We start from the raw sequence: 27,167 nt of genomic DNA on the forward strand, positions 1-27,167 counted from the left end.
CTTGAAAGCATGTCTAAATTGGCCTGTATCCCAGCCTATTCTGTGGTGGGACTGTTTTCTCCCCTAATTTGGTATCATCCGCAAACTTGGCCATTTTGCATCTGACTCCTGAATCCAGATCATTAATGAAGATGTTAAAGAGTACCAGCCCAAGTGAGTAGTAGCAGTTGTTCATGAATCAAAGGAATAGAAAACAGAGGCAAAACAAATAAACAAAAACCCAGGGTTTATTACACTCACACTCTCTGCATTGATCCTTGCTTCTTTCCAAACCTCTATTTTTTCACAGATCAGTATACAAGTCCCACCTATATTTGTACTTGCCATTTAAATACATTGGAAGCATACACCCTGACTTTAAAAACCCCCCTGAAATTTAGTACCATAAGTGGAGTTATGTACCATCAGAACTCAAATGCTGGTAGTGAGGATACATGTGTAGATATTACTGGTCACAGAAATTCGTGACGACCCAATGTTTTTTGCTGAAGACAAAAGTTCATAACAGAAAAATGCTGGTACAAACTCCTTTCAAGTGTCATCTATTTAAGAAAATGTATAATTAAAGAAATTAATCTTTTGTGCTTCTGAAAGCAAAGAGAGCTTGTTCATTGCAAATATAATTTTTATTCTTGCCAAAGTTAGCAAATGATCCTGAATAGCTGATTAACCTCTTGTACAATGCTATACAGGCACTCCTCACTTAACGACCGAGTTCCGTTCCTGCTACTAGGTCGTTAAGCGAATTGGTCGATAAGCGAGGAGCCGGCCCTTGATACTGCGTGCCTTGGCTTGAGACGCCGCGCTGCCGTTTCCACAATACGTTTCGTACAATACTGATTGCTTGGAGAGCTGGTCGTAAGTCCGCGCGGTCATTAAACAGGTAGGTCGTTAAGTGAGGAGTACCTGTATTAGGTCATCTAAATACTGGCTTTACCTCAGTATTTAAAGAGTTTTCCATTCCCTCATACAAATCCTAGCAGATATCCAGTTTGTACTTTTTTTTCATTTTACCTTTTAAAACACAAGTTCAGTTTCTAATCTAATCACTCATTTCTCCAACAAACTGTGGTGTGAACTCGTATAAAAATGTGCTAGAACACTGACTAAAGCAGGCCACACTGAAGGCAGACCTCATAGCCATGAGGCTCAGACTGAAAGTTGTCTGTAATTAGGCTTTACAGAACCCTGTCAAAGCTGACTGATAAAGATGATTGTTAAGGATGGTGCCAGAGAGTCCAGCACACGTGATAGTGACAGGGGGTGGGGCACAGGGTAATTTAATAGAAATGTTAATGTTTCCTGTATAAATGTCTGATGTATACAGAATTGTTTCGATCCATGCACAGGAACAGGACTTGAAACTTTAGGAACCTTGCATCAGGCCTAGGGGACACAACATGCAAGCTGTGTCTTATAAGCATCTAGTGCTAGCATTCTTGCAAACCTTTGGACAAGCATGTTAATGAGTTGGTACTTTATACATAATGAACATGTCCATGCTTTTGCCCGTAAACTATGCCTGCAGTCATTCTTTGCATAAAGTTGGGGTCTGTAAGGGAACCCACAATGCCCAGCAGCAGCAGCAGCAGACAACATCCTGATAGCACTCACACAGAAACTATACTGATCAAGAGAATAGAGGACACCTCATCCTCAAGAAATAATTTTCTTTTGCCTACTTTTTATGTATATACATATTCTTCTTTCACAGAGAATTCATTTTTTTTTGCTTATGAACAAGCTAACATATTCATTTTTTTTGTTACATACAAATAACAGAGGTGGTTATATTTCTGTGGAAGTGCATTTCAATCTTCTGAGGACTCCAAACTCTAAAAACCCCTATTACTGCTCTTATTATTACAAAGCTTGACAGCCTCATCCAAAATCATAAAGCTTAACTTTTGCCTAGCTGAATCAACTTTACCGAAACGGACAATTTCACCAAGGAATCCTGATTAGATTCAGTTGGTATATATAGCAGCTTCTCTTTATGACTTCATCCATGAAAGGGATAGAAAGCAGTTAGGATTTAATCAAGCGGTTAGTACTAAAAACCAGACTAAAGATTATATGCAAGTTATAAAAAAAAATAAATCCACAAGCCTTAAATTACTGGTTCTGGCCAAGAGAGTGAATTCACTGCATGTATCAGTGAGCTGCATTTTTGTTGCAAATGCATCAAGGCAGATAAATGGATATTTTGTTTGAGTCTGCAAAATTGATGGGAAGGATTTAGTACTACCGTGCCCTCAGGTCAAGAAGTCCTCTGACACCTGGAAGTACCTGAGAGAGGGAGAGCTCTATTTGCTTTTTAAGCAGCCCTGTCTGACTGCTTTTCCTCAAGAAGTAGGCAAGTGGAGAAGGCAGCTACAGATAGGGTGTTGAGTGAGCCTTTTTTTAGAAGCAGGAGTAAGTAGAATGCCCCAAATAGTCCACTGTGCATTAAGATTTTTAGCCAGAGATGTAAATTAAACCAGGGGTGTTGCATTTTTAACCTGGCTTTCACTTTTCTATTTAAAGTGATTAGCCAAGTGAATAAAAGGCACAATTTAGTTTAGCGCACCCCCTTTCTTTTTGAGACTGCTCCTCCCTCACAAAAAAAGATTACAATATTTGCCTCTCTCTTCATTAGTCAGACTAAAAAAGTTACACTTGATAACAAACAATGCCAGTACAAGCTGCTATGATGCAAGTGTTACTTGAGTAGCAAAACTACTGCAATTTAACTCCATTTCATTCAGGTCAAAGTTAGGACAATTTAGCTAACATCGCTACAGGATCATCCATATTCTTAACATTACATTTAGATTATAAAAGGTAATGTATGTTCCTGAGCAGCAGCTCCCTCACCCTTTTTAAAGACAGTAAAAGGTTTGCCTATACCATACATAAAATTTAAACCTAATTTCTCTCACAAATATCAATCTTTAACTTGTACATAAAGGGTAAGAAGTAGTTTTAAGGGAGTTCTGGTTTTCCTTTTATATTAGTATAGTCCCAGAGTTTTTACAGAAGTATTGCAGTTTCAGCTAGAAAATTCATAGTTTTATTCTCTTAAGATTTGCCCAAGTCATTTAAATAGCCTGTGGCAGAGTAAGAAACAGACTCTGTGCTCTGTTTGCCAACAATCAAAAAACAAAAACATAAAAGCCATGCTGTATGTATATTAATGCAGAATTCAAAACACAAGGCAAGGAAAATTAAATCAACTATATAAAATAGAAGCAAAAATAGAATTAAAAAATGCAGGAAAAGATCATGGGAGTGTGTTAAAGAGAGGATGTTAAAAATCAATAAGGAAAAATATCTAAACAGACTCAGTAAGAGTCATATTTTTGAGATGTAAGACAAAACAGCTACACAGAACCATTGGGGCTACTAAAAATATTTGTTGTTGACAGACTCCGATAATATTAGTGAAAGCCTGAAAGAATTCTGTGTTTTGGTATTCACAAGAGAAGCTGGAGGTTTTATCCTTGAGACTGGGATATATTTTCATGGGAGACGGGGTTGGAAATGAAATGTTAAAAGTGAGAGAGAGAGAGAGAGAAAATCTGACAGCAAATCAGGCTCTGAAGAATGACCTCACAAAATTCTCAAGGCAATAAATAGCAAAGTGAATAAGAAAACTTTTGACAGATTTTTATGGTAGTTGGCTTTAAAAAATGGAAGTACAGGACTGGACCACTTTCGCATCACTAAAATACTTCTCTTTTAGATTCTTATTTCATTCTAGAAACCTTGAATTTAGTTATGGCAAAAACTAACACCTGACAGCAAGCAATAAGGACAATTGAAGTCATAAATATAATTTAGTAAAAGAATCCGCTATCTTTCCTAAAGAAAAAAAATTGTTAATAAGAAATTTATTTTTTCTTTTACTCTTAAGAATTTTACAACTTGGCTTACTGATGTTTGTAAATGTTCCTTGGAACAGACTGAAAGATAAATGTCTTTTCCAACTCATTTCTAATAATCTGACCAAGAAAATATTTTGCCTGCTTTTCCAGCCAATCAAAAAGGCTCCACTTTGTTGCTGAAATTAAGTGTTATTGAAAAAAGATAATTATGTAACTTCTGCAGTAAAACTTAGTAAGTGAAACTCATATGTTTACTTCTTGGTGTGCCCAAAAGAAATACTGCACATTGGCAGACATGTGGGGACCACCCCCCTCCCCAAAGTAATACAAATGCAAATCAAGAGTGGTTATTGGAAATACAAATGTAAAACTGGCATAAATGCAAGAAGAATTTCTTTAGAATGTATAAGATATTGCTTATCTTACCTGTTAAGGTATATGACACCATGAAAAAGATGGCCTGCAAGAAATGCTTTATTTCTGCCTTATTTTGGATTCTTTAGTATTTTAAAGCCAAAAATAAAAGTTCTGTGTTTTATATTATAAATTATGGTCCTGTCTATTCTTTGAAGGCTGGGGGCAAAAAAAGGAATTACAAAAAAGGCCAAAGTGAAAGCTGGGGAATTAAGGCAGGGGAAAGATTCAAATCAGACTATTTAGACCTGGCTGGTTTTAATAGCTTTTTCCTTCACTGGGTAACATTTTACAAATCATTATTAGAGATTGAATACCATAAAAAATGCTTTGCATTTTCTCTCAAGTAAACCAGGGCAAACCAGAGTTGACATTACAGGGTTGTCTGTAGCAGTGGCTCTCAACCTTTTTGGACCCCAGGTACTGCTCACCCCCTAACTCCCTTGGGCCAATAACTTCTGTGAACTGAGGCACCCCATTTCCAAAACTTACTAATTACAGTGCTTACCTCTCCTCCCACAAGGGTGGGTAGCGATGGTGGGGAGAGAGGAGCAGCTGGACAGGGACAAACATATGCTTAACTCCTCAAACAGGGCCCAGACGGTGAGAAGGAAGAATGAGGACCAGTTGGGCAGGGGGCTCTCACAGCACCCCAGGGTGCCACTACACCCTAGTTGAGAATTATTGGTCTTATGGTTTAAAAAATAAACAATACAGAAAGACAGACAACCCTGTTCAGTTCTCACTCCTGGATCTTCTCTAGGTAATATGTAGAATATGTTCTCTTGAATATGAGCGAAAGGATAAAACAAATTGTCAAACAATTGGTTGTGAGGGAAAAATAAAAGACAACAAAAAGACACTTGTATAAAACTTGATACTGATGTGAATGAAGATTGTAGTGCACTATTCACAGCACAAAGTCACCAGTTTCAATACTGGTGCCAGCTTTAGCCATTTTCCAGGGGCGTGGACTAAGTTACACAAGTGGGCCTGAAGCAGAAGACTGCAAATGACTGCGGAAGGAACCTTTACAGAAACCTAATTAGCTTGGTCAGCAAAGTGAAGAAAGCAGTTAACATATCCAGTTAAACCAGTAATGAAATTAAATTAAACAAAGCAAAAGGCCAGGAAGGAAACATTTAACAAGGTTTAACAATAGGTAATCCAAACACAGTACAGGTATATCACAGCTTTAGTTTACAACTGCTAGCAGTAATCAGTGATGCAGCCAAATGTATCAGACAGTTTTGTTAAAACATACATTTGTTCTAAGGTTCTTAGCTAAGCTGTAAAAACCAAGAAGCCTTATCAGTGAAAACCATAAACCAAAGTGAAAAGAAAACAGAATGATGGCAAGCTGCATTCCAAGATGGTGAAGGAAGGAGATAAGAAATGCATCCTTCCAGAACCACATTTTTTACAAGGACATAAATCCTAATTGGCATGTTCCAAATCCATAGAAAAACTGGCTCAGCTTATTTTCCAAAGTCTCAGTCTCTGGTACCCATTATACATTTATGCCACAATTAACATGTTAATTGCATCATAAAAAGCAAGGGTGTTGCACATTTACCCAGTTTAAGGTGCCATAAAATAGCAAACCAGCCATATAAAGGTTCCAAATATAATGTACTTTAAATTGTCCACACACCAGGGCTGTTGGTGGCAGATGCCCAACAATCAGCTGATTGTCAAAATCAGCCCTGGACATACTCAGGTCTCCAACAAGTGGTGCTGACAATCTTGTCAACACCAACCTGGGGCTGCCCCAGATTTCCAACCAGCCCCAGGGCTGACACCAACAATCAAGTGAAGGCCTCCCAAAGTTTCATCCATTGGGAACCTCTGGCTCCTCTTGCCCAGAAATCCAACCAGAGTTGCTGGATGTGGGGTTTACATTCCTTCAGGAGTGAACCCTTGAACTTGACCTGGAACTGTCCAGGGCAGAAGCTGACAATCAGCTGATTAGCAGGAGAGCCCAGGGTCTTGAACTGGACCATGACAGTCATAATATTCGAGCCTTCAGCTCCCCACTATACAGCACTTGCACAGCCCAGGCCTGCAGCCCCGCACATCTGGCCTTCAACTTGCCAATGAAGGAAGATCCGAGGATCTGCAATGGCAAGTAAAAAGTGCACAATTAGATCTGATCCCTGATCCCAAAAAAATCACACCCCCTGCCATGTATGTGTTCAGATCAAATCCCATGGTGCCATTAAATGAACGCATGCCAGGGCCCTCAGTAAAACAAAGAAATGTAAATAAACCAATCAGAGAATTTTTATTAGAATAAGCTATAGATAAATATAGAGTATAAACTGGATGGAAAAGTTGAATTCAGCAAACTCAAGACTGCTACCTGCCTTCCCCAGGCTCCCAAGCTGATATAGGTGAGAATCAATATTGTGCTATTGCGGATAGCCAGACAGACACTGGGATAAATGTTTATTCTTGTATTTCAGGGTGTAAATAATGAAAGATTGGCCTCCTTCCTTTTTCGTCAGTAGCCAAACAGTTTGATGTAACCTAGGTAGAAGGTAGAACAAGCAGCAGCACCACAGATGGTTGCTGTGTGGTAGGAAGTTGTTTATACTACTCTCCTACTTTTTGTGGTATAGCACAAGTGAGACCACAGGGTTGCTACCTGAGCATGGGCCCCACTGGGAAGTCAATAATTTGACTTGGGTGATGATAACTACTCTCCCTACTAGATGAAATGGAGGATCATCAAGAAGTGTCATCATTACAAGGTATGGTGACTCTTTTAATTGAGTCTCTAAGCTTGCAAAACAGGTCCTGATTCTAGATGGGTTGTAATCTTGTCCCTGTAAAGTCAAGTAATCACAGGTTTGTAGTAATATGTAAACCAGGGGTGGGCAAAATACAGCCTGCGGGCCGGATCTGGCCCGTGAGGCCATTCTATCCAGCCCGCGGGGCCCCTAAAGAATTTGGAAAATTAATATTTCTCTGCCCTTGGTTCCTGTCAAAAATGACAGGAACCAAGGGCAGTAAGACGCAGAGGAAGCCCAGTGGGCTCCAACAACAGCAGGGCCCACCTGGCCCAGGCAGGGAAGGAGCACGGGGGCCCCTCCCCCCCCACGCCCAGTGCCCCGCGTTGCAGCTGCTTGCAGCCCGCATGGGGCTGCCTGTACCCCCTCCGGACAGCCCTGAGTAGGCTGCGAGCATCTGCAGCACGGGGCACCAGCCATGGGGCAGGGGAGGGGCCGCTTCCCCACCATGCTCAGCTTCTCCCTGGGCTCCTTCCCTGCACGGAGAAAAGCAGCCCCTCGCCTGCCTCATGGCCAGTGCCCTGTGCTGCAGGAGCTCACAGCCTGCCTGGGGCTGCCTGTGCCTGCTCCAGACAGCCCTGTGTGGGCTGCGAGCGCCTGCAACGTGGGACGCCGGCCATGGGGCAGGTGAGGGGCCACTTTTCCGCACGCTCAGCACAAGCTTCTTCCCTGCTGGCGAGCAGGGGTTCGGGGCTGTGCATTGCCCCCCCGCCTGTACCATGGGGCTGGGGGGCACTGGGTGTGAGAGGGCAGGGAGCCAGTGGGAGTACAGAGCCTGCACCCATGTCTTGGGGTCAGTGCCAGTGGGGCCCAGAGCAGGGTGGCAGGAACATGGGGTCCCAGCTGGCAGGGGCTCTATGGAGCCGGGACAGCTCCCTCCTCCCTACTGGCACAGCCCAGCCCGGCTCCACAAACCCCTGCTGGCCTGTGCCACGCTCTGGGCCCCACCGGTGCTGGCCCTGGGACACTGGTTCCAAGAGGTTGGTCCCAAGATGGTGACCAGGGGGTGGGGCACCTGTCAAGGGGCAGGGCTACCCATGCAGCCCTTGACAGCCTGCCAAAACTGGGTAAGCATCCCTCCGCTCAAAATAATTGCCCGCCCCTGACAACCATGACTGAGATTTTTATTATGTAATGTATGTTACTTCAAGAACAGCAAGTTAAGATTTGATTCATAAAGATCACATAACATAACCCCACAATAATACTGTCATTGCTGTAAGCCCCAAGAAATTTAAATAACAACAGGAAGAAAATGATCTATGCCAGATCATTCAAAATTGGACAAAATTATTTCCTACAATCTGCTTTAACAGCTATCATTTGACTACATACTTTTGGTCAGTATTTCCCTTAACAGTAGGTTTAAGTTTAAAAAACCAACCAGGAGATTTAAAACTAATATTAAAAAAATCTGAGTCACTTAACTCTTGAAAATAAAAGTCTTAAAACTGAGATGTACAATATAATCTCCTTAAGACATCCACAACCAGGACGGGTAGCCATTTAAATCATGAAAAAGGGACTAACCATTTTCCAAATACCATCAAATTCAATATTAAAGGTGCTGCATAAGCCAATTCAAATGCATCTGATAACAAGTACAGGAAAGGACAGCTGTTAGCTGTTCAGACCTCATTAGACTAATTTTTTCTTTAGGTTACCAGAGATATGATTCCCCCAAAACAGGTAATGAAACTATGGATCAATGTCTGTCAACCAATTATTGTAGAATTTTATGTTTATATTTAGGATTAGGATTTAGGAAAATAGTAAGCAAACCGTTAAGATGCACTGGATCAAACAACAATATATCAATGTTAATTAAGCAAACCTGCATTAAATGTGAAGGAACATTAAATTATAATGAACTCAACAGACCCACCCACAAAATTACACTGGCACGCTGACAAGTTTGACCCAAGTGTTGCCCAGCCTAAGACTGAAGAGAGGTCACAAGCAATTAACCTGACAATGCCATATCTCAGTCATTAGCTGATTCACTGAAATGTGGTATATGGTCTCCAGCAGGAGTACACTTGTGTGTAATTAATTCCTGGCATGTTAAGTTTAAAAAATGGCAGATGCTCCATAATTTCAGTAGTAGTCTCATTTACTACTTGTAGGTTCCTGGTGTGCCAAACATCATACCATAATATAAACTTGCTAGTGGGAAGCTCAGCAACTGAGGAGTGCACTGGTATGATTTACTAGTGTGATTCTTCTTTCCCCTTCCAAAAAAATCAGTTAAGACAGGTCTTTATTTCCTTAAGTGGTTCATGAAGCCACACTCTTAACTGTTTGTGCTTGCAATGAGTAATTCAAAAGAGACAGAGAGAGAAAGATTATTCATTTTGATGGAACTTATAACCCTCTCCTAAGCTTTCAAGTTCTGGTACGACCTTAGGATGTACAGCATATTTCAAAAGAAAACTGAAATACTGCAGAAATTTTGCACCGAGCCTCATATCTTTTACTATAGATAGCCATACAATCATGGCAATTAACATGTATTTTTCAAGATAACAAGTGCTCAGTACTTGTCGTGAAAACTGTCATGGTTTCAGGCTGAAATTTAAAGAAGCAGACTTTCAATAAAGACAACATCATACTAGTTGCTGAGGGAGTGACTGAAGATATCAGAAATGGCACTCAAGAATTTCCTGCTGGATGACAGGTTTTTAGAAACAATTCATGACTTAAATAAGCAAGACTCTGCTAGTCTCTAAACTCACTTAAGACCAGACATTGCTGGTGAACTATGCCGTTATATTTATGCTAAGTTACCAGGTCTTCAAAACTGTACTGTATTTGATGAAACTGTAATACTGAGCCCTGCAATATCACGTACCTTGGTAAATCCTGGCCTCCAAAATGAACACTTTAAAGAAAAGCTGAGCTTTAAGTTCATCTACTATATTCACAGATCTGTCAAGCTATATCCAACAGATCTCAGAAAAAAAATATGTTACCAGGACCACTATTCCAGAGGTGGCCAACCTGTGGCATGATTGCCCCCACTGCCCTATGCAATGCCAAAATACTCCCCCACCTCTCAGATACTAATCTACAAGATGTCTTCCCAGATACTGCATGCAGTATCCATATTAAGCTTTTGTGAAACAAACACTACCACTATATGTGGCTAGCATCTTAGCTTTACATCCCCAGAATGCTGAAAATAAATGGCACCATTTGAAGGCTCTCTATGAGCAGCCATTCCCATATTGAATAAAAAGCTCGTGGTTGATACTGAACCCAGAAAATACTGAGATGATGCTGGTGAGAAAAGAGAAGCACTGTGAAGAACTCTCTTCCCCATAGCCACCATTTCTGAAGACGCAGAGGCTGCCTATACATGTGCTTGTTCGCATTCTAATTAGAACGTTCCAATGTCGTCTCACTATCACGTGTATTAAGCCCCTCACATTTTAAAATGGCTGCAGAGGAGCTTTATCTAAACCTCGGGAATGAGCTTTAGATAAAGTGTCCTGCAGCCATTTTAAAATATGGGGGGAGTTAGGGGGGTGGAGCTTAATGATGGTGAGCTGTTTTAATTAGAGTGGCTGTCCAGGAACTGCTCTAATTAAAACATGATTATCCACCATCTGGAAGGCATACCCAAATGACATAGTGGAAAAAAAACCCATGTCTTTTAGCTGCAGCTAGTCAGAAGACTACTCCTGATCATACTGAATTCCATGCTGATTCATCTTCCACCGACTTGACCATTACAAGTCTTTTAAGAATGAAAGCCTATATATCCTAAGAAAGCTCAAGCTGGTTCAGAATAGATCGAGTCAGTAACAGATGATCCACATTTAGTTACTCTGTACAATGTATGATCTACTACAATAATGACACTGCTGACCAAGAAGGATCCTTGCTTATTTAAGTAATTGGAACTTTCATAGAAGTCTGTCCAAGAATACTGAATGTCAAAAGCAGGATCTGAATTACAGGGGAGCTAAGCCCCCCCCCCCAAGAGACTAGATTCCTCTGTAAGATTTGAAAATCATAACTGGGAAGATGGGAGAGTGTCTCCAAATTTATTAGGGCATCGTGATGGGCAGCCCAATTTTTTTTTGCAGATCCCCTCCCCAAGAGTCAAAGCATAATTTGAACCCTGCTCAAAAGAGAGAAATATATCCAATATTCTCTCAACATTTATAATTAAATGGAAAACTCCCTTTTTTTCCAACATATTACATAAAAATGATCTCATTCTCATGCATCCCCCCTCATTCCTCCCAAAATCAAATCCAAATCATACCAAAATGCAAGCTGGTAGGGAAAAGAAATCTCTTTCCTTTTTCATGTCTGGAACCACTCTAATTATACACTGACAGGAACCACATGAGAACCTATATATTCAGAGAAAACAATAAATGGCACAGAGAGAAATAATGTCAAGTCAGTAGTAGAATGCTTTTTTTCAAACACTACCTCCAGATGGTTTCTTGACTAAAGCGTTTCTTACTGAAAATACTCTTTAACACGTATTAATAGGCTAACATCCCATACTTTCTGTAACAAAACTGCAACATATAGTATGCCCAGCAAAGATGAACCTGAGGTGGTCCTGGCCATTAACATCATAATGCGAATAAGACAAGAGAACATTGTTACTATGCAAGTAGCAAAAGATTACCTCAGTCCAAGTTTTCCTGAAAAACTGCCAATGGCAAAGCCACACATTACTGTTTTCCATTGTTAAAAATCAAAACTTCCGCTAGGATGGAATTACATCAAAAGACTGCAGTCTTAATATCTTTTCACTTTCTGAGCAAGGATGCTACACCTTTAAGATATATTTCTGCCATTTTAAAGATCAGCCTGTGAAGTAGGAAGTTTTTTCTAAGACATTATCTCCAAACTTTGAAATTGGTAAGTCAGAGTTCTGAATTATATTCCCTTGATGATTAAAACAGAGGAAGTCTTTATAATGAAGGAATAAGGACACTCTCCCTACTTTTACATTTCTTGAAACAAAAACAGAAAAACTTGTAGAGATGAACCCAGTAATTTTAGCATTAGAAATGGACAATATTACTAAAAACTCAGCTTCTATATATAAATTAACATGTGGTTCAACTGGTCTTTCTTTTTTGTTCTGGCAGACTTTGTTAATGCACATCATTACTTCCATTTTCCTTCTACTGAGAAGTCTTTCCTTTTCTCTAAAAGCCATGCATAGTTCTGCCTAGTCCCCTTTCCTCTTTAGATTCAAAGGACAAATCAGAGGGAATAAGTCATTATTACTTGAAACCGTGGGAGCAGAACAAAAGCCACACTATTATTCAGACAAGTATATTTGCTGTTCCTCTTCTCTCTAACCAATTTCTCCATTAGCTTTTTTCCCTACAACTTTTCACCCTCTTCATTAGTACATCACCTTCAACATTTTTTCTTAACAAGCATTTCTAATGTTCTGAGTATATTACATTTTCTGCCACCATTACCAGTTTCAATTGAAGTGTCATTATCTCCATTTAAAAATGTTGTCATTCTCCATTGTTAAAATTAACAATAAAATAAAACTGATTATATGATTTCTGCTGGAAAAAGAAACAAAATTACAGTAGCCTCTTTTCCTCATTTCCTTTTCAATCATTGAAAAAGTGAAACTAAAGATGTTTTTAATTCACTCAAGATGCTATGAGACAAGCACATACTTAAAAACACTACTGTAAATGTTAAGTGATCATTTACTTTCATATTCTTAAATTCTGATCTCTTTTTTCAATGGATCATTCTCACCACCTTCACTGTGGTCCTCCAGTTAATACTGGAGACCAAAACATAAGCTTTGTACCAGTCTATGGTTGGATAAATACACCCAAGAAAAAAAAGTCTTCATTTTCATCCAAGATAAAGAAACTAACTAAGCACAAACTAAGAAGCAGCGATAAAAGTCTCAAACTCCAAAAAAGTAAAAGAATACAACTGGAGTGCTAGATCTCAGGCCAAAATGTCTTGACTTTGCTGCCAGTACACTACCCTTAAATTTAAGGTTCTTAACATAAGAAGTAAACTCCTCTTTTATTATGTTGGCTATCTAGTTCTCGTTTTATTGAGGACAGAAAATCCAAGAATTTTTAATATTCTGTCTAAATAGTCCCTACTCATTATAAAGGTTGCTTATAAATTATCAAAACAGAATATAGCTATGTTATTTTGGGGGTGGGGCTGGTAACTAAACACGGATCCTTTGTACAGGGTATCTAGAGTCTATACACATACTGAGCAGTGCTGAGCTGTGGGGTGACCATGGCCTAAAATGCTGCTGATTTTTGCTAGGGCCTAGGCCAGGAGCAGACAAAGTATGGCCTGCAGGCTGGATGTGGCCCACCAGGTGCTCTGATGTCATCGCCTATGTGCCCTCTAAGCTGCAGGGAGTATACACTGATAAAATGCCTCGCTGGCTCCTCATGCCACTTTGACTCTGGCCTCTCTGCTCCTGCAAGTAAGTCAGCCCCGGGGTCATCCCATATTGGGCTGCCCGCAACCATTCTGTGGCAGCTCCTCTTTACTATTGGGGCATCTCCTGGCAGGGCCCATCTGTCATGCTGAGTCTCGCTGGTAAAGAGACCATTCAGGAAGCTTCTTGCAATGATTTTTCCTGTGGCAGACAGCAAAATAAACCCTCTGTAATTTCTACAGTTGGACCTGTCACTTTTCTTCAAGACTGACATGATCGTGGCATCCCTGCGGTCATCTGGGATTACCTCATCATTCCAGTTCCTCATTTCTCCAGTTCCTTAAGATGAGGGCATGGAGCAGTGATATAAGCTTCTCCCCCCCGCTTGAAGATTTTGGCAGGGATTCTATCAGCTCCAGATGCCTTGTTGTTCTTCATCTGCTTGAGGGCTTTCCTCACCTTCACATGGGTTGGAGAGATTCCAAGATCATCTCCGAGTAGGTGTTGTGACTTGGAGTTGAGAACACTCTTGTGAACAAAAGAGTCTTGATGGAAGTCTTCAAAATGTTCCAACGGGCATTAATGGCTCCCCCTTATCTTGATCAGGTCTCCTCCATCCTTAGGTCTCAAGGGGGTTGTTCCCTGAGTCCCTAGACCATACAGTCGATTTACACGAGTATTGCATTCTGGGGGAATTTTGTGCAAGTCGAATTCACGTAAGTCAGGACAACTTTCCCCATAGGAAATAACAGAATAGCGAGGGGTTGTATACCCCATACATACCTTAGTCATAGCTTTTTTTCCCTTTTTCTCAGTGGAATCACCTTTAGCATCTTGAGATACTGCTACCACAATGGCGGCACAGCTCGGCTCGATATTGCCTGCAAATTTTGTAGGGTGTTTGCGTATATATGCAAATCTCACGAGCATTCACATATAGATGCAAATGACGTGCATCTCAATGGGTATTTTCCAGTCCGGACCCTAATAAAAATTTGCGTATACGCAAGACACACGTAAGATGAAACTGCGTAAATCAAGGGTCTACTGTAGATGGCTTTTGTGCCACTAAAGAAACTGTGCATATCATGGATATCAGGGAGATGTCTAATCTCCTTTCCCTTGTCTTCCCACCATGTCGTCTTCATATCACTGGTCCTCCTTTGGACCTCTGCCTTGGCTGGCTGGTGATTCAATTTGTTTTGCTTGGAGTTGGTGTCATTCTGCCAAGCACAAAAGGCATTGCAATTGCAGTTGACCAGCTCTTGGGTCTTCCGGTCGTTCTCATAAAGCCAGTCCTGGTGTTTCCTGGTACAGAATCCAAGTGTCTCCACAGATGCTGACAATAGGGGACTTGAAGGTACCTCAAGCATGGCTGACATTCTCCCATTCTTATTAATTGGAATTTGCCAGTTTTTCATTGAAGTCCTGGTGGAAGAGATGTCACTTGATTGGGTCCTTGAGTCCTTCAACACTGACCTTCCATCAGCATTGCTTCTGCTGCAGCCATCATCTGGGAACCAGTTTGAGTGACATAACCAAACGGATAACTCAGTGATCGGTCTAGCAATTGTCAGCTCCTGGTATACCTCATGTGATGTAGATATCCTTGCAATCACAGGCACAAATTATAACATAGTTAATAAAGTACCAATGCTTAAATCATGGGTACTGCCATGATGTCTTGTACCTGTTTTTTTCTGGTGGAACAGGGTGTTGGTGATGGTGACTTCATGTTCTGTGCTTCTGATCAAGAGAAGGAAGCCATTGGTGGCAGAGCTATGCTACTACCCAGCACATCCACAGGTAACAAAAAGTGGAATGGCCTTCATGGAAAATTACCTGTGATATAACCATACCCCTGACAAATAAGCATTCGCAGACTAAGCAGCAACAGCACCACCATGATGTGGCGGGGACAGCAGGCAGCAATGCTGTCCCTCCTGAAAAGCCACATATATCCACAGATGGTGCTGTGACATGGTGAGTATGGGTCACCACTATAATAAGCCTGCCTAGCCCCCAGCCATGGGTCTACAAGACTCCAAAGGCAGAGCTGGCAGAAGATGTCAGAATCTCAACAGCTACAAAGGTGAACAAAGGCTGCAGCAGAAATAGATCTTCAACTGTCTTGGCCTCCTTTCAACTGGATGAAGGTCCTGTTCTGTGAAGAACCATGTGGAAGCTGATGTGCAGCAGCACAGACATCTTCCATGAAAACAGCTTTAACACATTTTTCAAGTCCTTTAGTTTAGACTAAATAAATGCTTACAGACATCAGCTGCTTTCTATTCAAAATAAATGACTGTACAACAATCATGTGTTAAACCCCCTGGGGGGTCTTTAAGAGGAGGCTGGATGAACACGCTGGGGTCGTTTGACCCCAGTACTCTTTCCTGCCATGGCAGGGAGTTGGACTTGATGATCTGGTCAGGTCCCTTCCGACCCTACCAACGATGAAACTATGTCAGGGTGGTGCAAGGAATAACTGAGGGATATAACAGCAGTAGCAAGGGATTTTGCAAGGTAGGCATTAGAAAATAATAATGAAGTACCTTACATTCAGTTAAAAGATAAGCAATATTGAAGAATACCTTAGTGTACTTCACAAACAGTGAACTCTTTGTCCTTCTAGCAGCCAAGAAAAAGAGATTATGGATGTTCATATACAAATTCACAAACTTCAAATATTGCTCCTAGGTTGGTTGACCATCTTAGAGAACTAACTAACTTTTCATGCCTTCTAATAAGCTTCAGTGTAGGCTTGAAATATTCAGGAACAGAAGGCAGCAAATGTTATGTGGCTTAGAGAGTTGAATTTTCAATCAACATCAGAAATTTCAGAATCAAACTACCATTGGATAAGATAAGTCTGATTATGATTAGCCTAGGAAAGATGAGGGAAAAAAAAAGATAAGCCAATCAATGTCTAGAATTCTATTTAAAACAATATTACCTGACTTATTATAAATTCAGTACCACAGCAGGAAGGCTCTGGAAGTAAAGTTCTGAATTTTTCTAAAACTAATATGCTCTTTAATAATGCATGGTTATTTTTAAAGTCTCTGAAAATGAACTTGTGTTACAGAAGTTGCATGTACTGGTATATCAACATACTACGCATTATTTAAGTCAAGCTAATAGTTGTCATTATAAAAGTTCATGCCCCTGGGTTAAAAGACTGACATAAAATCAAGAACCCAATTAATTTCTTCATAGGCATTAGTTTAAGAACGCTTATCATGCCACTCTTCAAAGCTTTAAAAATCATTTTGTTGTATTGCTTCTCATGCAAAGTGATATATATGCAATTACTTCCATTAACAGATGTACAGAAAGGCATGCATTTTCTCAAATGACTGAAGAGTTCATCTTAACACAATCTGAAACAAACTAAAAAGCACTAAAGCTCAGTCTTCAGAATTAAGTTAGGAACATGATTTAAATCTAGTAGTAGTACTGGAATAATTTCTATTTAGGAAATTAAACAGTTTTATTCTATTGATCTAGCAAAGAGTAGATGAGACTACCACAATCATGACCTGCAGGATAACAACATATTTAAAACAAAAACATATAATGCATATAATCCATTAATCTAAACAGGGGAAGAGTGATGAAAATTGCATGCAGGTTGTCCCCTTAGTCCTGTTGAACCTTTATGTACTAAAAAACTGTCACTATTCTGTATTTATAAGATTAAATTCAACTCAAAGAACAGGCAATACAGAAAAAAATAATAATATCAAAATGTTTCACAGCATTTAGTTTGCTCATGCTTATAGAAGTGAAATGTACAAAATTGCAACATATTTCATGGTAGTGATCAGGTGGTGTGTTGTTGCTGAGATAGTCCAGGCAATATGCGAGGCAAGAATTCCTGTGGGCAATATATTTTATTGGACCAACTGCCTGGATGAGAAGGACAGAGGCAAGCTTTTAGGTAGCGCAGTATCCTTCCAGAGATCTGAAGAAGAGAACTGCAATACCCTTGGACCAACTGCATTGTCTATCCCAACCATGCAGTCTGTCCAATAAAAGACATCGTCCACAAGAATTTTTGCCTCCAGCATATTTCTTAACATTCAGCTGAAATGATTCATGATGCTTGCACATTTTGCACATAATATACAAAAGGAATGATTATACAACACAATCATGTCAGGGTGGTGCAAGGAATAACTGAGGGATATAACAGCAGTAGCAAGGGATTTGATAAGGTAGGCATTAGAAAATAATGAAGTAGTACCTTATGTTCAGTTAAACAACATGCAGCATTGAAGAATACCTTAGAGTATTTCACAGTGAACTCTTTGTCCTTGTAGCAGCCAAGAAAAAGAGATTAGGGATGTTCATATACAAACCTTTACTTGTAAAGAGATGAACCTGGCAATCACAGAGCAACAGCACCACTTTGTGGAGCTTTCAGTGACAGCAATCTTTTCCAAGGGAAAGGTACATATATACAGAATAGGAGTAACAGTGTGTCTTGTTTTACTCTGATAAGAAAACGAGGCTTCTAGACAAAGCCTAATATGGAAAAATTAGCAGGAGTTTGCTACACCAAGGATGAAATTTTAGTTCCACTTTTAATCTTGTTGCCTGAACTAACTTGCAACATAATGTACATAAAACAGAAGTCTAAATTATATTAGTGTGGGTCTGTCCATTAAAATATACTATGCCAAAGTGACTAAATGCTTATATCATTTTTATTTCCATACCTCAAATACAAATATTACTTTAGTTAATTTTAATTTATAAACATTTAGTAGAAAGGACAATAGTATGGCAGTAACAAAAGGCTGGGGTTTTTTTTTGTTTTTTGGGGTTTTTTTGTTACAGAATTTGAAAATTATGATTTTTTTCCCCTTGTACCATAGTGATAAAATATTGTCATAGGAGAACTGACAAATTACACATTTTGTTTTAAGGAATAGCTCTGTTTTATAATTTCTGTAATATGAAATTAACCCTCTTGTTTTTCACTTACATTAAACAAATGTTTATTATTCAGCTGTAAGTGACAAAGTAGGCATTAAAGTTGTCTTTCACTGACAACAGGAGAAAAAAAATGGTTGCCTGGGAACACCTGTCCTGTCCACCGACCAGTGTTCTGAGCGAGAGGGTGTTCAGCATTGCTGAGGATGTAATGTCACCCCACCGCACCTGCTTGGATCCTGGTTTGGTGGAGCAGCTGGTGTTCCTCAAGGTGAACCTCCCGCTGCTGGGGTTACCCAAGCTCCAGGTGTAGATGGAGTGAATGCTACCCTCCTCACTCTGTCTGCACCTATTTCCTTCCTTTCCTTTTTTCATTTTTTAAACACCATTTAATTCCCTGCTCTGAGCTGGAGGGGGTACTCACTGCCTCACCAGCCAGCAGGGAAAGAACATGCCTCTGCTGACCTCCTGTGCCAGGATGAACTTGGAGGTATGAGCTAGGGCTATAGGGAAGGAGGAGGCCCCAGGTCCTGAGCATGACCACTAAAACTGCACTCTGCCCAGGTCAGGAGGCCGGGTGGGACTGCTGGCAGCGTGGCAGCCTCAGGAAACTCCAGGACTGAGGATCTCCCTGGTGAAAGGTGGGTAGGAGGTGCCATAACCTCCAGCCACCACATGCACGCAGACAGTCCTGGCTGGGGAAAGCCCAGACCTGTCATGTCTTTGACAGGCCTGTGGCTTGCTGGCTGCAGTGAAGTTGTGAGGCTCCAGGTGAGCTCAGCTTAGCTGCCTGGGATGCTAGCTTTCGGGTTGAAAAACCTTTTGACAGACTGAGGAAGCACCTGCAGTTGGTGCGTGTGCTGTTCCTGGATGGAAGGAATAGTAAAGAAGCCAGAGGCTGGCATGCAGTGCAGTCAAGAAAGCCAGTCAGTAAAAATGGAAATGGAGGCCTCCGGGGGGGGGGGGGGGGGGGGGGGGGGGGGGCAGGGGGGAAGGGAGATGTACTTGCGCAGGTAAAAGTGGAGAGGTATCTGGGGAGTTAGATATCCAGCAGGTTGTAATGTGTCAGGATTTCAATGTCTATATTGAGTCCATGAGTTTCTGTACCTAGGAGGTTGATGAAGTGCAGTTCATAGGCTCATCTGTGAAAAGTGGTTTGTAAATTCCCTTTGAGGATAAGGCCTGAGAGACTGGAGACAGGTGGTGTTCGGTGTTGTCTTTGATAGATTTTTGGTGTGCGCTCATTCTGGTGTGCAGTTGTTGCTTGGTGTCTCCATCTTCCATCAGGGCACTTGGCACCCTGGTATAGATATGTATTGTACTGTGAAGACATCTACATACTGGAGATATTGTTGGCAGGTTTTGCATGTCTTGTCATGGCATGGCCTGGATCCATTCAGTGTGCTTTGGGCTGTAGGAAGTTGGCTTCTGGTGATGTGATTAGCAAGGTTAAGTGCTTGTTTGAATTTACAAACCACTTTTCACGGGCGGGCCTATGAAATGCACTTCATCAACCTCGTAGGTAGTAGGTACAGAAACACATGGACTCAAAATAGACATTGGAATTCTGACACACTACAACCTGCTGGACATCTGACTCCCCAGTTACCTCTCCATTTTTACCCAAGCTGCTACATCCTTCTTATCCCCCAACCCAGCCTGTCCCTCTCCCCTTGACACCTCCATTTCCATTTTCACTGACTGGGTTTCTTGCTTGTATTGCATGCCAGCCTCTGGCTTCTTTACTATTCCTTCCATACAGGAACAGCACACACACTAATTGCAGGTGATTCTTCAGTCTGATGAAGGGTTTTTCAACCCAAAACCTTGCTAAGATTTATTTCTGTAACTACTCAGTTGGTCTGCTAAAAGATACCAGATTAGATTCACCTAAAGGACCTTGTCTGCCAGTGCCATGTCCTTAGACCAACACCTCTAGCACCTGACCGGCACAGGGCCATGGGCACATCTAAGCCCCAGGGCTGGAGCTGGCAGGGAGAGTTCTCCGGCAGCTGCTGCAGCTCCTGCAGCAGAAGAAAGAAAGGCTCTGTGACAGTTTGGCTGCCAGAGATGCTGCTGGTGCTACTCTGCTGCTATTCACTAAGCTATTATTTTAACTGTTATTTAAAGTGGTGGACCAGTCTAAGACTATAGAGGAAGAGGAGGCCTCCTTGGGGTACACTACCACGTTGTGTAGAGGCCCCAGCATACATGTCATGAGTTTTGCTTGTCAGCAGCCAAGGTGAGGTTTCTCAGAAACCCCTGCACCTATCTTCTTGAAAGCTGGCAGGCATCATGGCCTCTGCAGGGGCTACCATGCCTGAAGTTTTCACCCTGCTGTGCCTTAACACACACATGACACGAGTTTTGCTTGTCAGCAGCTTAAGGTGCAGTTTCCCAGAAACCCCTGCACCAATCTCCTTGAAAGTTGGCAGGCGCCATGGCCTCAGAAAGTGCTACATTCCTGCAAGTTTTATTCGAATCAGGCAAGAAATGACAAAGTTATAGGCAGTTTCGTGCTTCCCCATTAAAGCCTATAGCTGAAACGTCGAATACAGCGTTGAAACAGGGAAACAGTTTCAACAAAACAAAATGTGTGGAATAAGACTGTCATTTCATTTTGAATGCTTTCGAAATGAAACGAATCTTGAAACGAAATACTGTCCCATCAAAATGGCAAAACGAAATGGTGCTGTTTTGCACACCCCTACTATCCGGTACTTAAACAACTGAAATACTCCATTAAACAGAGTTTCTGGCTGGCCAGCCAGACACTGGGGTGGGGGGAAGCTTGTAAGCGGCGGCTGCTGCCACCACCCACCACCCTGTGCTGCTGCCACTCCACATGCGACCGCTGCCAACCCCCTCCCCCACTTCTGCCAGCTGGGTGCTGAGGGGGGAAGGGGGAAGCTCGCATGTGGTGGCTACTGCCGCCACCCACCACCCTGCACTATGCATGTGGCCGCCCCCCACAACTCCATGTTGCCTGTAAACCCTGCCAGGTTATTTCAGATAACCGGAGTTTTTACGTAACCAGCAATCCCCTTACCCCAGGGATGCCAAATAACAGAGATTTTACGGTGGCTTAAAGTGACTTTGGAATAGTTTTGACAGGAAGGTTTTTAACCCTGAAGTTATGTGTCACCTAGGTGTTCTTTTATGTTTTTACTCTGTTATACACAACAAATGGAAACAGGAAGGGAAAAGGAATAACTTTACCAGTGTTTTAGAGATTCGTATTGATATTTTGGTTTGCTCTGGCGTAGAAGATATGAATAGCTAATCATGAAGAAGAAAACACAAGGGATTTTACACATCTGTGAAAACATCATATACAGCACTATATATGCCAAATGACAGTCTTATTCCATATTACATATACCATATTTTCTTGCATATAACATGCTCCCAAATATAAATACACACCCTAGTTTTGGAAGGCCCCAAGAAGGAAAAAAAAATCTTACCCTGAAGTAGAGGTCTGGGGTTTCTAGAGCTGAGAGTCATGTGCCAGGGCCCAATTTGGTATATCACATGTCCAAACCCAAACTAGAACACCAGCACTGGAGCTATGTGCCAAGTCCAACCCTACACATTGACTCTGAGATCACACACTGACTCTGGAGCCACATGCCAGGACCCAGGCCATGAGCTGGATCAGACTTGGTGCAGTGGGTCCATTTGTACACACCCCCATGCACTATCCCAATTCAGTCCACAGCTGGGCTCCCCATAGGTCCTGAAATTTGGCAGCAGAAATAGTGGGGAACAGGAGGGGTGAGGAGGTGGTGGGGGGAGGGGTTGGGCATTCCTTGCCCTGGCTCCCAGATCTGCAGCAATTAATGCTGCCACTGCTCCACCCTCCCCTCTCCCTTGAAATTTCCAGACCCATGTGGAGCCCTTTCCTTTCTATAATGTACACCCCAATTTTCCCCAGCTGGTTTTGGGCCAAAAGGTGCAGGTTATATGCAAGAAAATACAATATATGCTTCTTCAACTCTTTTAAGGTCAGAGAAGGATACAGCAAGCACCTACCCTCCACATCTCGTACTTAGTGGACAATTAATTGTTAACTGTAAAAATCTCATAACACAGAAAAATGGACAAACTGATGACTGTGGAGGAAATATGGAAAAAAATGTCTTCTACAGAAAATGAAATAGATTCCTTACAGTTTCACATCAATTTTGTTATTTGTTTATAAATTTTCTAAAGAAGTAACTAGCTCAGTGGGAATTAATGCCAGTAAAAAAAACAAACAGGGGCTGAAAGTTCCAGTATACTTCTCTGCTTTAATCTACCCATACTTAAAGTGAACTTGTCTATATGAAAAGCTTGTCATGTTTTTGGAATATATCTAGAAATCATTTATATTTATACTGTTCTGCTTTGCATTTCATTCATCTATTACCAGGTTACCTTCCAGTTTTATGCCAATGAATAAGCAAACTGGCAACTTCTGTGAAGTTTAGCATTTTAAAAATTGTTCAGGCTCCCACCCTGCAATGAAGATTTCTCCAGGTGTCAATCCTGCAGATTACAGGGAGAAGCAAGGAGGCTACTGGCTCATGGTTGTATTTCCAACTTGAAGGATGGAAATATACAATCAGAAGCAGAGCAAAATGAGTTATCAAAAATGTTATAGCAAAAAAGAAGCAAAAAAATGTAACCTGTGATGTAAAAGAAATCAAATAAAAGTTTTGGCTCGTTCTCTCTCTTCTCTGGGAATAATTACTACTTAACTACTTGTTGATTTTTAACAACCTTAAAACATTCAATAAGGAGACATTATGAACTTTGCTTTGATGATGCTAACATGTTACCTGGCAAACTAGTCTTCATGATATCAATGCCAACCTGAAGTTCTGGCTCAGCTGCAAGGACGGCATAATCCCCTTGATGAGACACATTAAAGTTGAAATTGGAATGGATACTGGATATGCTATTTGCCAGGAAAGGTTTCCCTTTCGACGTCCTTTGCAAGACTATTTCATTCCAAGGTATCCACAGTTTTTCTGCGATTAGTTTTCTTATCAGCAGACGCCCAGCCTGTGAAATAAAATAATTTAAAGCTGATACAAACAGAACTACTATTCTGTGTACAAAGAACAGGTCATAGCTGCTACAGCTCTACCATGATAATTTTAGTTTATATACATTATTGGTAAGACAACACAGAAATATTAACTACATAATTATTTGAACTACATAACTATTTACAAATGCCTTAACATGAGGTAAATTAACAAAAAGGTTAATATGTATTAACTCAGTTCACCATCGTAACAATTATTTGTTACATAGCAGCATGATATACTGTACGCTACTAGGCACAAAAAAACCCAATTCCCTTTCTAACGAATCAAACTGTAATTAAATAGGTTTTCCTACCTTTTATGTAGCCTATTTAGCATACTCTGCCCACTAGTCCAACACCAGACAATAAGTCTTTACAGTGAATTCTAGTGAAAAACTTAGCTTTCCCCTTTGTATTGCTTTTATTTAAAGCCTAAATGAGGGTTTGTAGAAATAGGTCAGTCAAAAGCATTAAAAAGTTTTTATAAGTGGCTGACATTTCATATTACTCAATTTGCTGTTATAGATGAGCATAAAGCTTGAAGTTCAGGTTCCCTGACTTTTCCAGGATGCATTAACTTATGTCCTTTTATATTACGTGCTTGTGATGTAATGCATGAAGCTGATCATCAGGGATCCTGGTTTTCTTTGATAAAAAGCAATCCCCAATCTTCGGATTAAAAAAGGTAACCTAAAATCCACGTTTCTACAATTAAAATGAAATGCTACTAATTACAGATATCTACACATCTCTCTATATTGAGGGAAAGAAAGAGGGGGTGTTTTATTTTAATTATGGACAAATGTAGATTTGGGGTTACTTTTTTTAAACCAAAAATTGGGGATTTTTTATTTTTTTTTTAAATCAGAGAAAATCAAGATCGCTGCTGATCACTCACTGGATGTCCAATCACAAAATAAAGTTGCAAAAGAGTTCTTTCACTATCTTTTTAGAGCACCGTGCTGGGGGGGGGGCTGAGCAGAGCTTCAAGGCATTGTCTGGGGAGCCCGATGTTCATTACATGTGCGTACTACATAAGTGTTGTAGTATTTTCTTCCCAGGTACTTCTTCACTATTCATCCCCCTTCTCCCCCCCCCCCCCCCCCAGCTCGCTCTCACTCATTGACTCCTCTATCTACATTTTCAGTGACTGCCTGTCTTGCATACACACCAGCCCAGCTTTTTTACTTTTCATTCCATCCAGGAAGAGCACACATCGACTGCAAAAACTTAGCCTGACAAAGGGCTTTTGAACCCAAAAGCTTGCTTAAAAATTGTTCTCCAACTATTTAAGTTGGTTTAATAAAAGATATCAGATTCACCCAAAGAACCTTGCCTGCCTATGTCCTTAGACCAACAGGGCTACAACCTACATTTTCATGTTTCATCAGCGTGTTTTTTAGTGCAAGTCACCCTGAGCCTTCTCTGGGGAAAGCAGGCTGTACAGAACTCAGTGGTTCTCAACCTTTTCAGACTCAAGACACCCCACAGTAACATAAGAATTGCCATTTACTTGGGCAGACCATAGGTCCACCTTGCCCAGTCACTTGTGCATCACAGAGCCAGACAGTGGATGCTGAAAGGGAGAGAGAACTAGTTCTGACCAGGGTTTCCCTCCCCACCACTGTTCTTTTCTCACTTGCAGCCTCTGGCATTTAAGGTCTAGGAAGTTCTGATTCAGAGGCTGTAGCTCCCCCCCCCCCCCAACTCCCATGATGCTGATCATACACTGGATGTCACACTGACTGCATGTCAATAGCTACTGATGCCCCTTTCCTCCAAGAATTTGTCCAATCCTTTTGAATCTGGACAAACTGTCAGCTTCCACAGTCTCTGGTACTAACAAGTTCCACACTTGAATGATGCTGTGTGAAAAAGAACTTTCTTCTGTTTGTTTCAAACTTACTACTTAATATTTTCCAAGGGGGACCTTGAATTTCTCTCCTAGTTTTTACTCCCCTGTTGGCTACATAAGGAAAACAGAGCAAACTTTCCATCATAAATGACTCACAGGCCCGCTCTACATGTTACCCTTACTATGTGATTAACCAGAGTTACACCTTAAATTGTGCCCCAGCTACACATTCAACCAATTATAGGCAAGATTAAGACAAAAAGGAACAAAGTTATTCCACAAAAGACATATACAGAAAACATCTTCAGCTCTCCTGTGCAATATGAATTTTCATTTCCACCTAGGAGAACTTTTACAATCTTTGCAATCTCCCAAGCCTGATGAAGGGCGCCTATGCCTAAAAGCTTGCAAAGAAACTTTTTTTTTTTTGCAAACATCTAGTTGATACCACCTCTGCCACAAGGTTTGATTCCTTTGTACTAACTTTGTGGCTTGTTCAAAGGTTTGGCCAAGCCCTCCAGCCAGGGACTAGAGCCCCAGCAACATCTGACAATAAAGTGGGAAGGAGAGAGAGACAGAGAGAGCTGCCAACTCCATCTGCATCTATTCCAGGTTTCATCCCATGATGTAATTACGGGGCATCGGGAAGGCAAATGCACATGACTATTACATTTTAAAACCGCTAGTTTTTAAAATGTAATCGTGTATGAATAATGTCATAATTAATGTAATAGTGTTTAAAATGACAAAAGTATAAATCAGACCCAACATTTACTAAAATTTATTTTAATGTGCGCCCTGTCATTTATCTCCCGGGTGACTCTCAGCAGTCTCCTGCAGATTAATATCCAATTCCCAGATCAACCCTGGACATTTGGCCAGCCTAGCAGAGGGGAGCAGGGGAGGGGGAAGGGGCAGAGACTGTAGGGAACAAGAAGGGAGTAAACCCCACCCCTGCCCTAGGGCTGGGGCAGTGCGGTCAGCAGGCTCCCCATGCCGCCCCGTTGCGAGGGGCGGGGCCGGCCGCAGCGCTGCCCACAGTGCAGCCTCCCGAGCCGCGCTCCCCCCGCCCCGGGTACCAGGGCCGCCTTGGCGTCACGGGCAAAGACGAGCTGGCGGACGCGGTCCCGCTCCTCGGGCTGCACGAGCCGCGCGGCCAGCAGCCAGTCCTGGCGACCGGGACGCCACGCGGCGCACGGGAAGGCCCAGCGCACGCGCTCCATGACCGGCCGCTACGCTGCCCGAGCCAAGCCCCGCCCACCCCAGCCCCGTGAGTCTGCGCGGAGCGAAACCCCACCCCTTCCTCCACCCCTGCTCTAGGTAGGGAAGAGCTCCCGGGGCCAATCAGCTGTCAGTAGAGCCTCGTGAGTGACAGGGAGGTACCCCGAGCCCTTAGCCTATCAAAGGAGAGGCGGTTGCCGTTAGGAACGTGGCGTCAGGAAGAAGCGGGGCAGGCGAAGAAGATGGAGGAGACGAGAGGCCCGTTAAGGCGGGTGGGCGGGCTTGTCCTGAGATTGACAAGGCGAGGAGCCACTCGCAGCGCGCTGCCGAGAAGAGCGACGGCAAGGAGAGCCAATGAGCGTGCGCTGGCCACGCAAGGGGTGGGCCTGACGAGGGGAGAGCTGCTGGCGGCTGCTGCAGGTGGGTGGTTGCGCGCTGTGGAGGGGGCAGCCGGCGCCCGGAGGTGCTAGTGCAGGAGGCAGGTCCGTCCCGGGGCAAGGCTGCTGTGTCAGGCTGTGAGGTGGGGCGGGGGCAGTGGTCCTCAGCCGGCCGCTGCGTGGACTGCTGCAATACGCCTCAG

At 42.0% G+C, this 27,167-nt stretch overlaps 1 protein-coding gene across 3 annotated transcripts in view; it reads right to left on the minus strand.

The window, feature by feature from the left end:
* Window positions 1–26,629, minus strand: part of AASDHPPT (aminoadipate-semialdehyde dehydrogenase-phosphopantetheinyl transferase) — a 76,179-nt gene extending 49,550 nt beyond the window's left edge. The window contains exons 1-2 of one of the 3 annotated variants that reach the window (XR_009459155.1): window positions 26,446–26,629; window positions 23,258–23,483 (exon numbers count right to left, since the gene is read on the minus strand). Coding sequence is in view for 2 of the 3 variants with exons in the window: in XM_019482013.2 (XP_019337558.1) it covers window positions 23,258–23,483; window positions 26,446–26,589 (370 nt within the window). In the remaining variant the exon portion in view is untranslated. The remainder of the gene's footprint in view (window positions 1–23,257; window positions 23,484–26,445) is intronic. The other 2 variants (XM_019482013.2, XM_014600705.3) reach the window with 2 other exon arrangements.
* Window positions 26,630–27,167: the final 538 nt, after the last annotated feature.

The sequence above is a fragment of the Alligator mississippiensis genome, chromosome 1 (assembly GCF_030867095.1).
Source record: "Alligator mississippiensis isolate rAllMis1 chromosome 1, rAllMis1, whole genome shotgun sequence".
NCBI classification, from domain to species: Eukaryota; Metazoa; Chordata; order Crocodylia; family Alligatoridae; genus Alligator; species Alligator mississippiensis.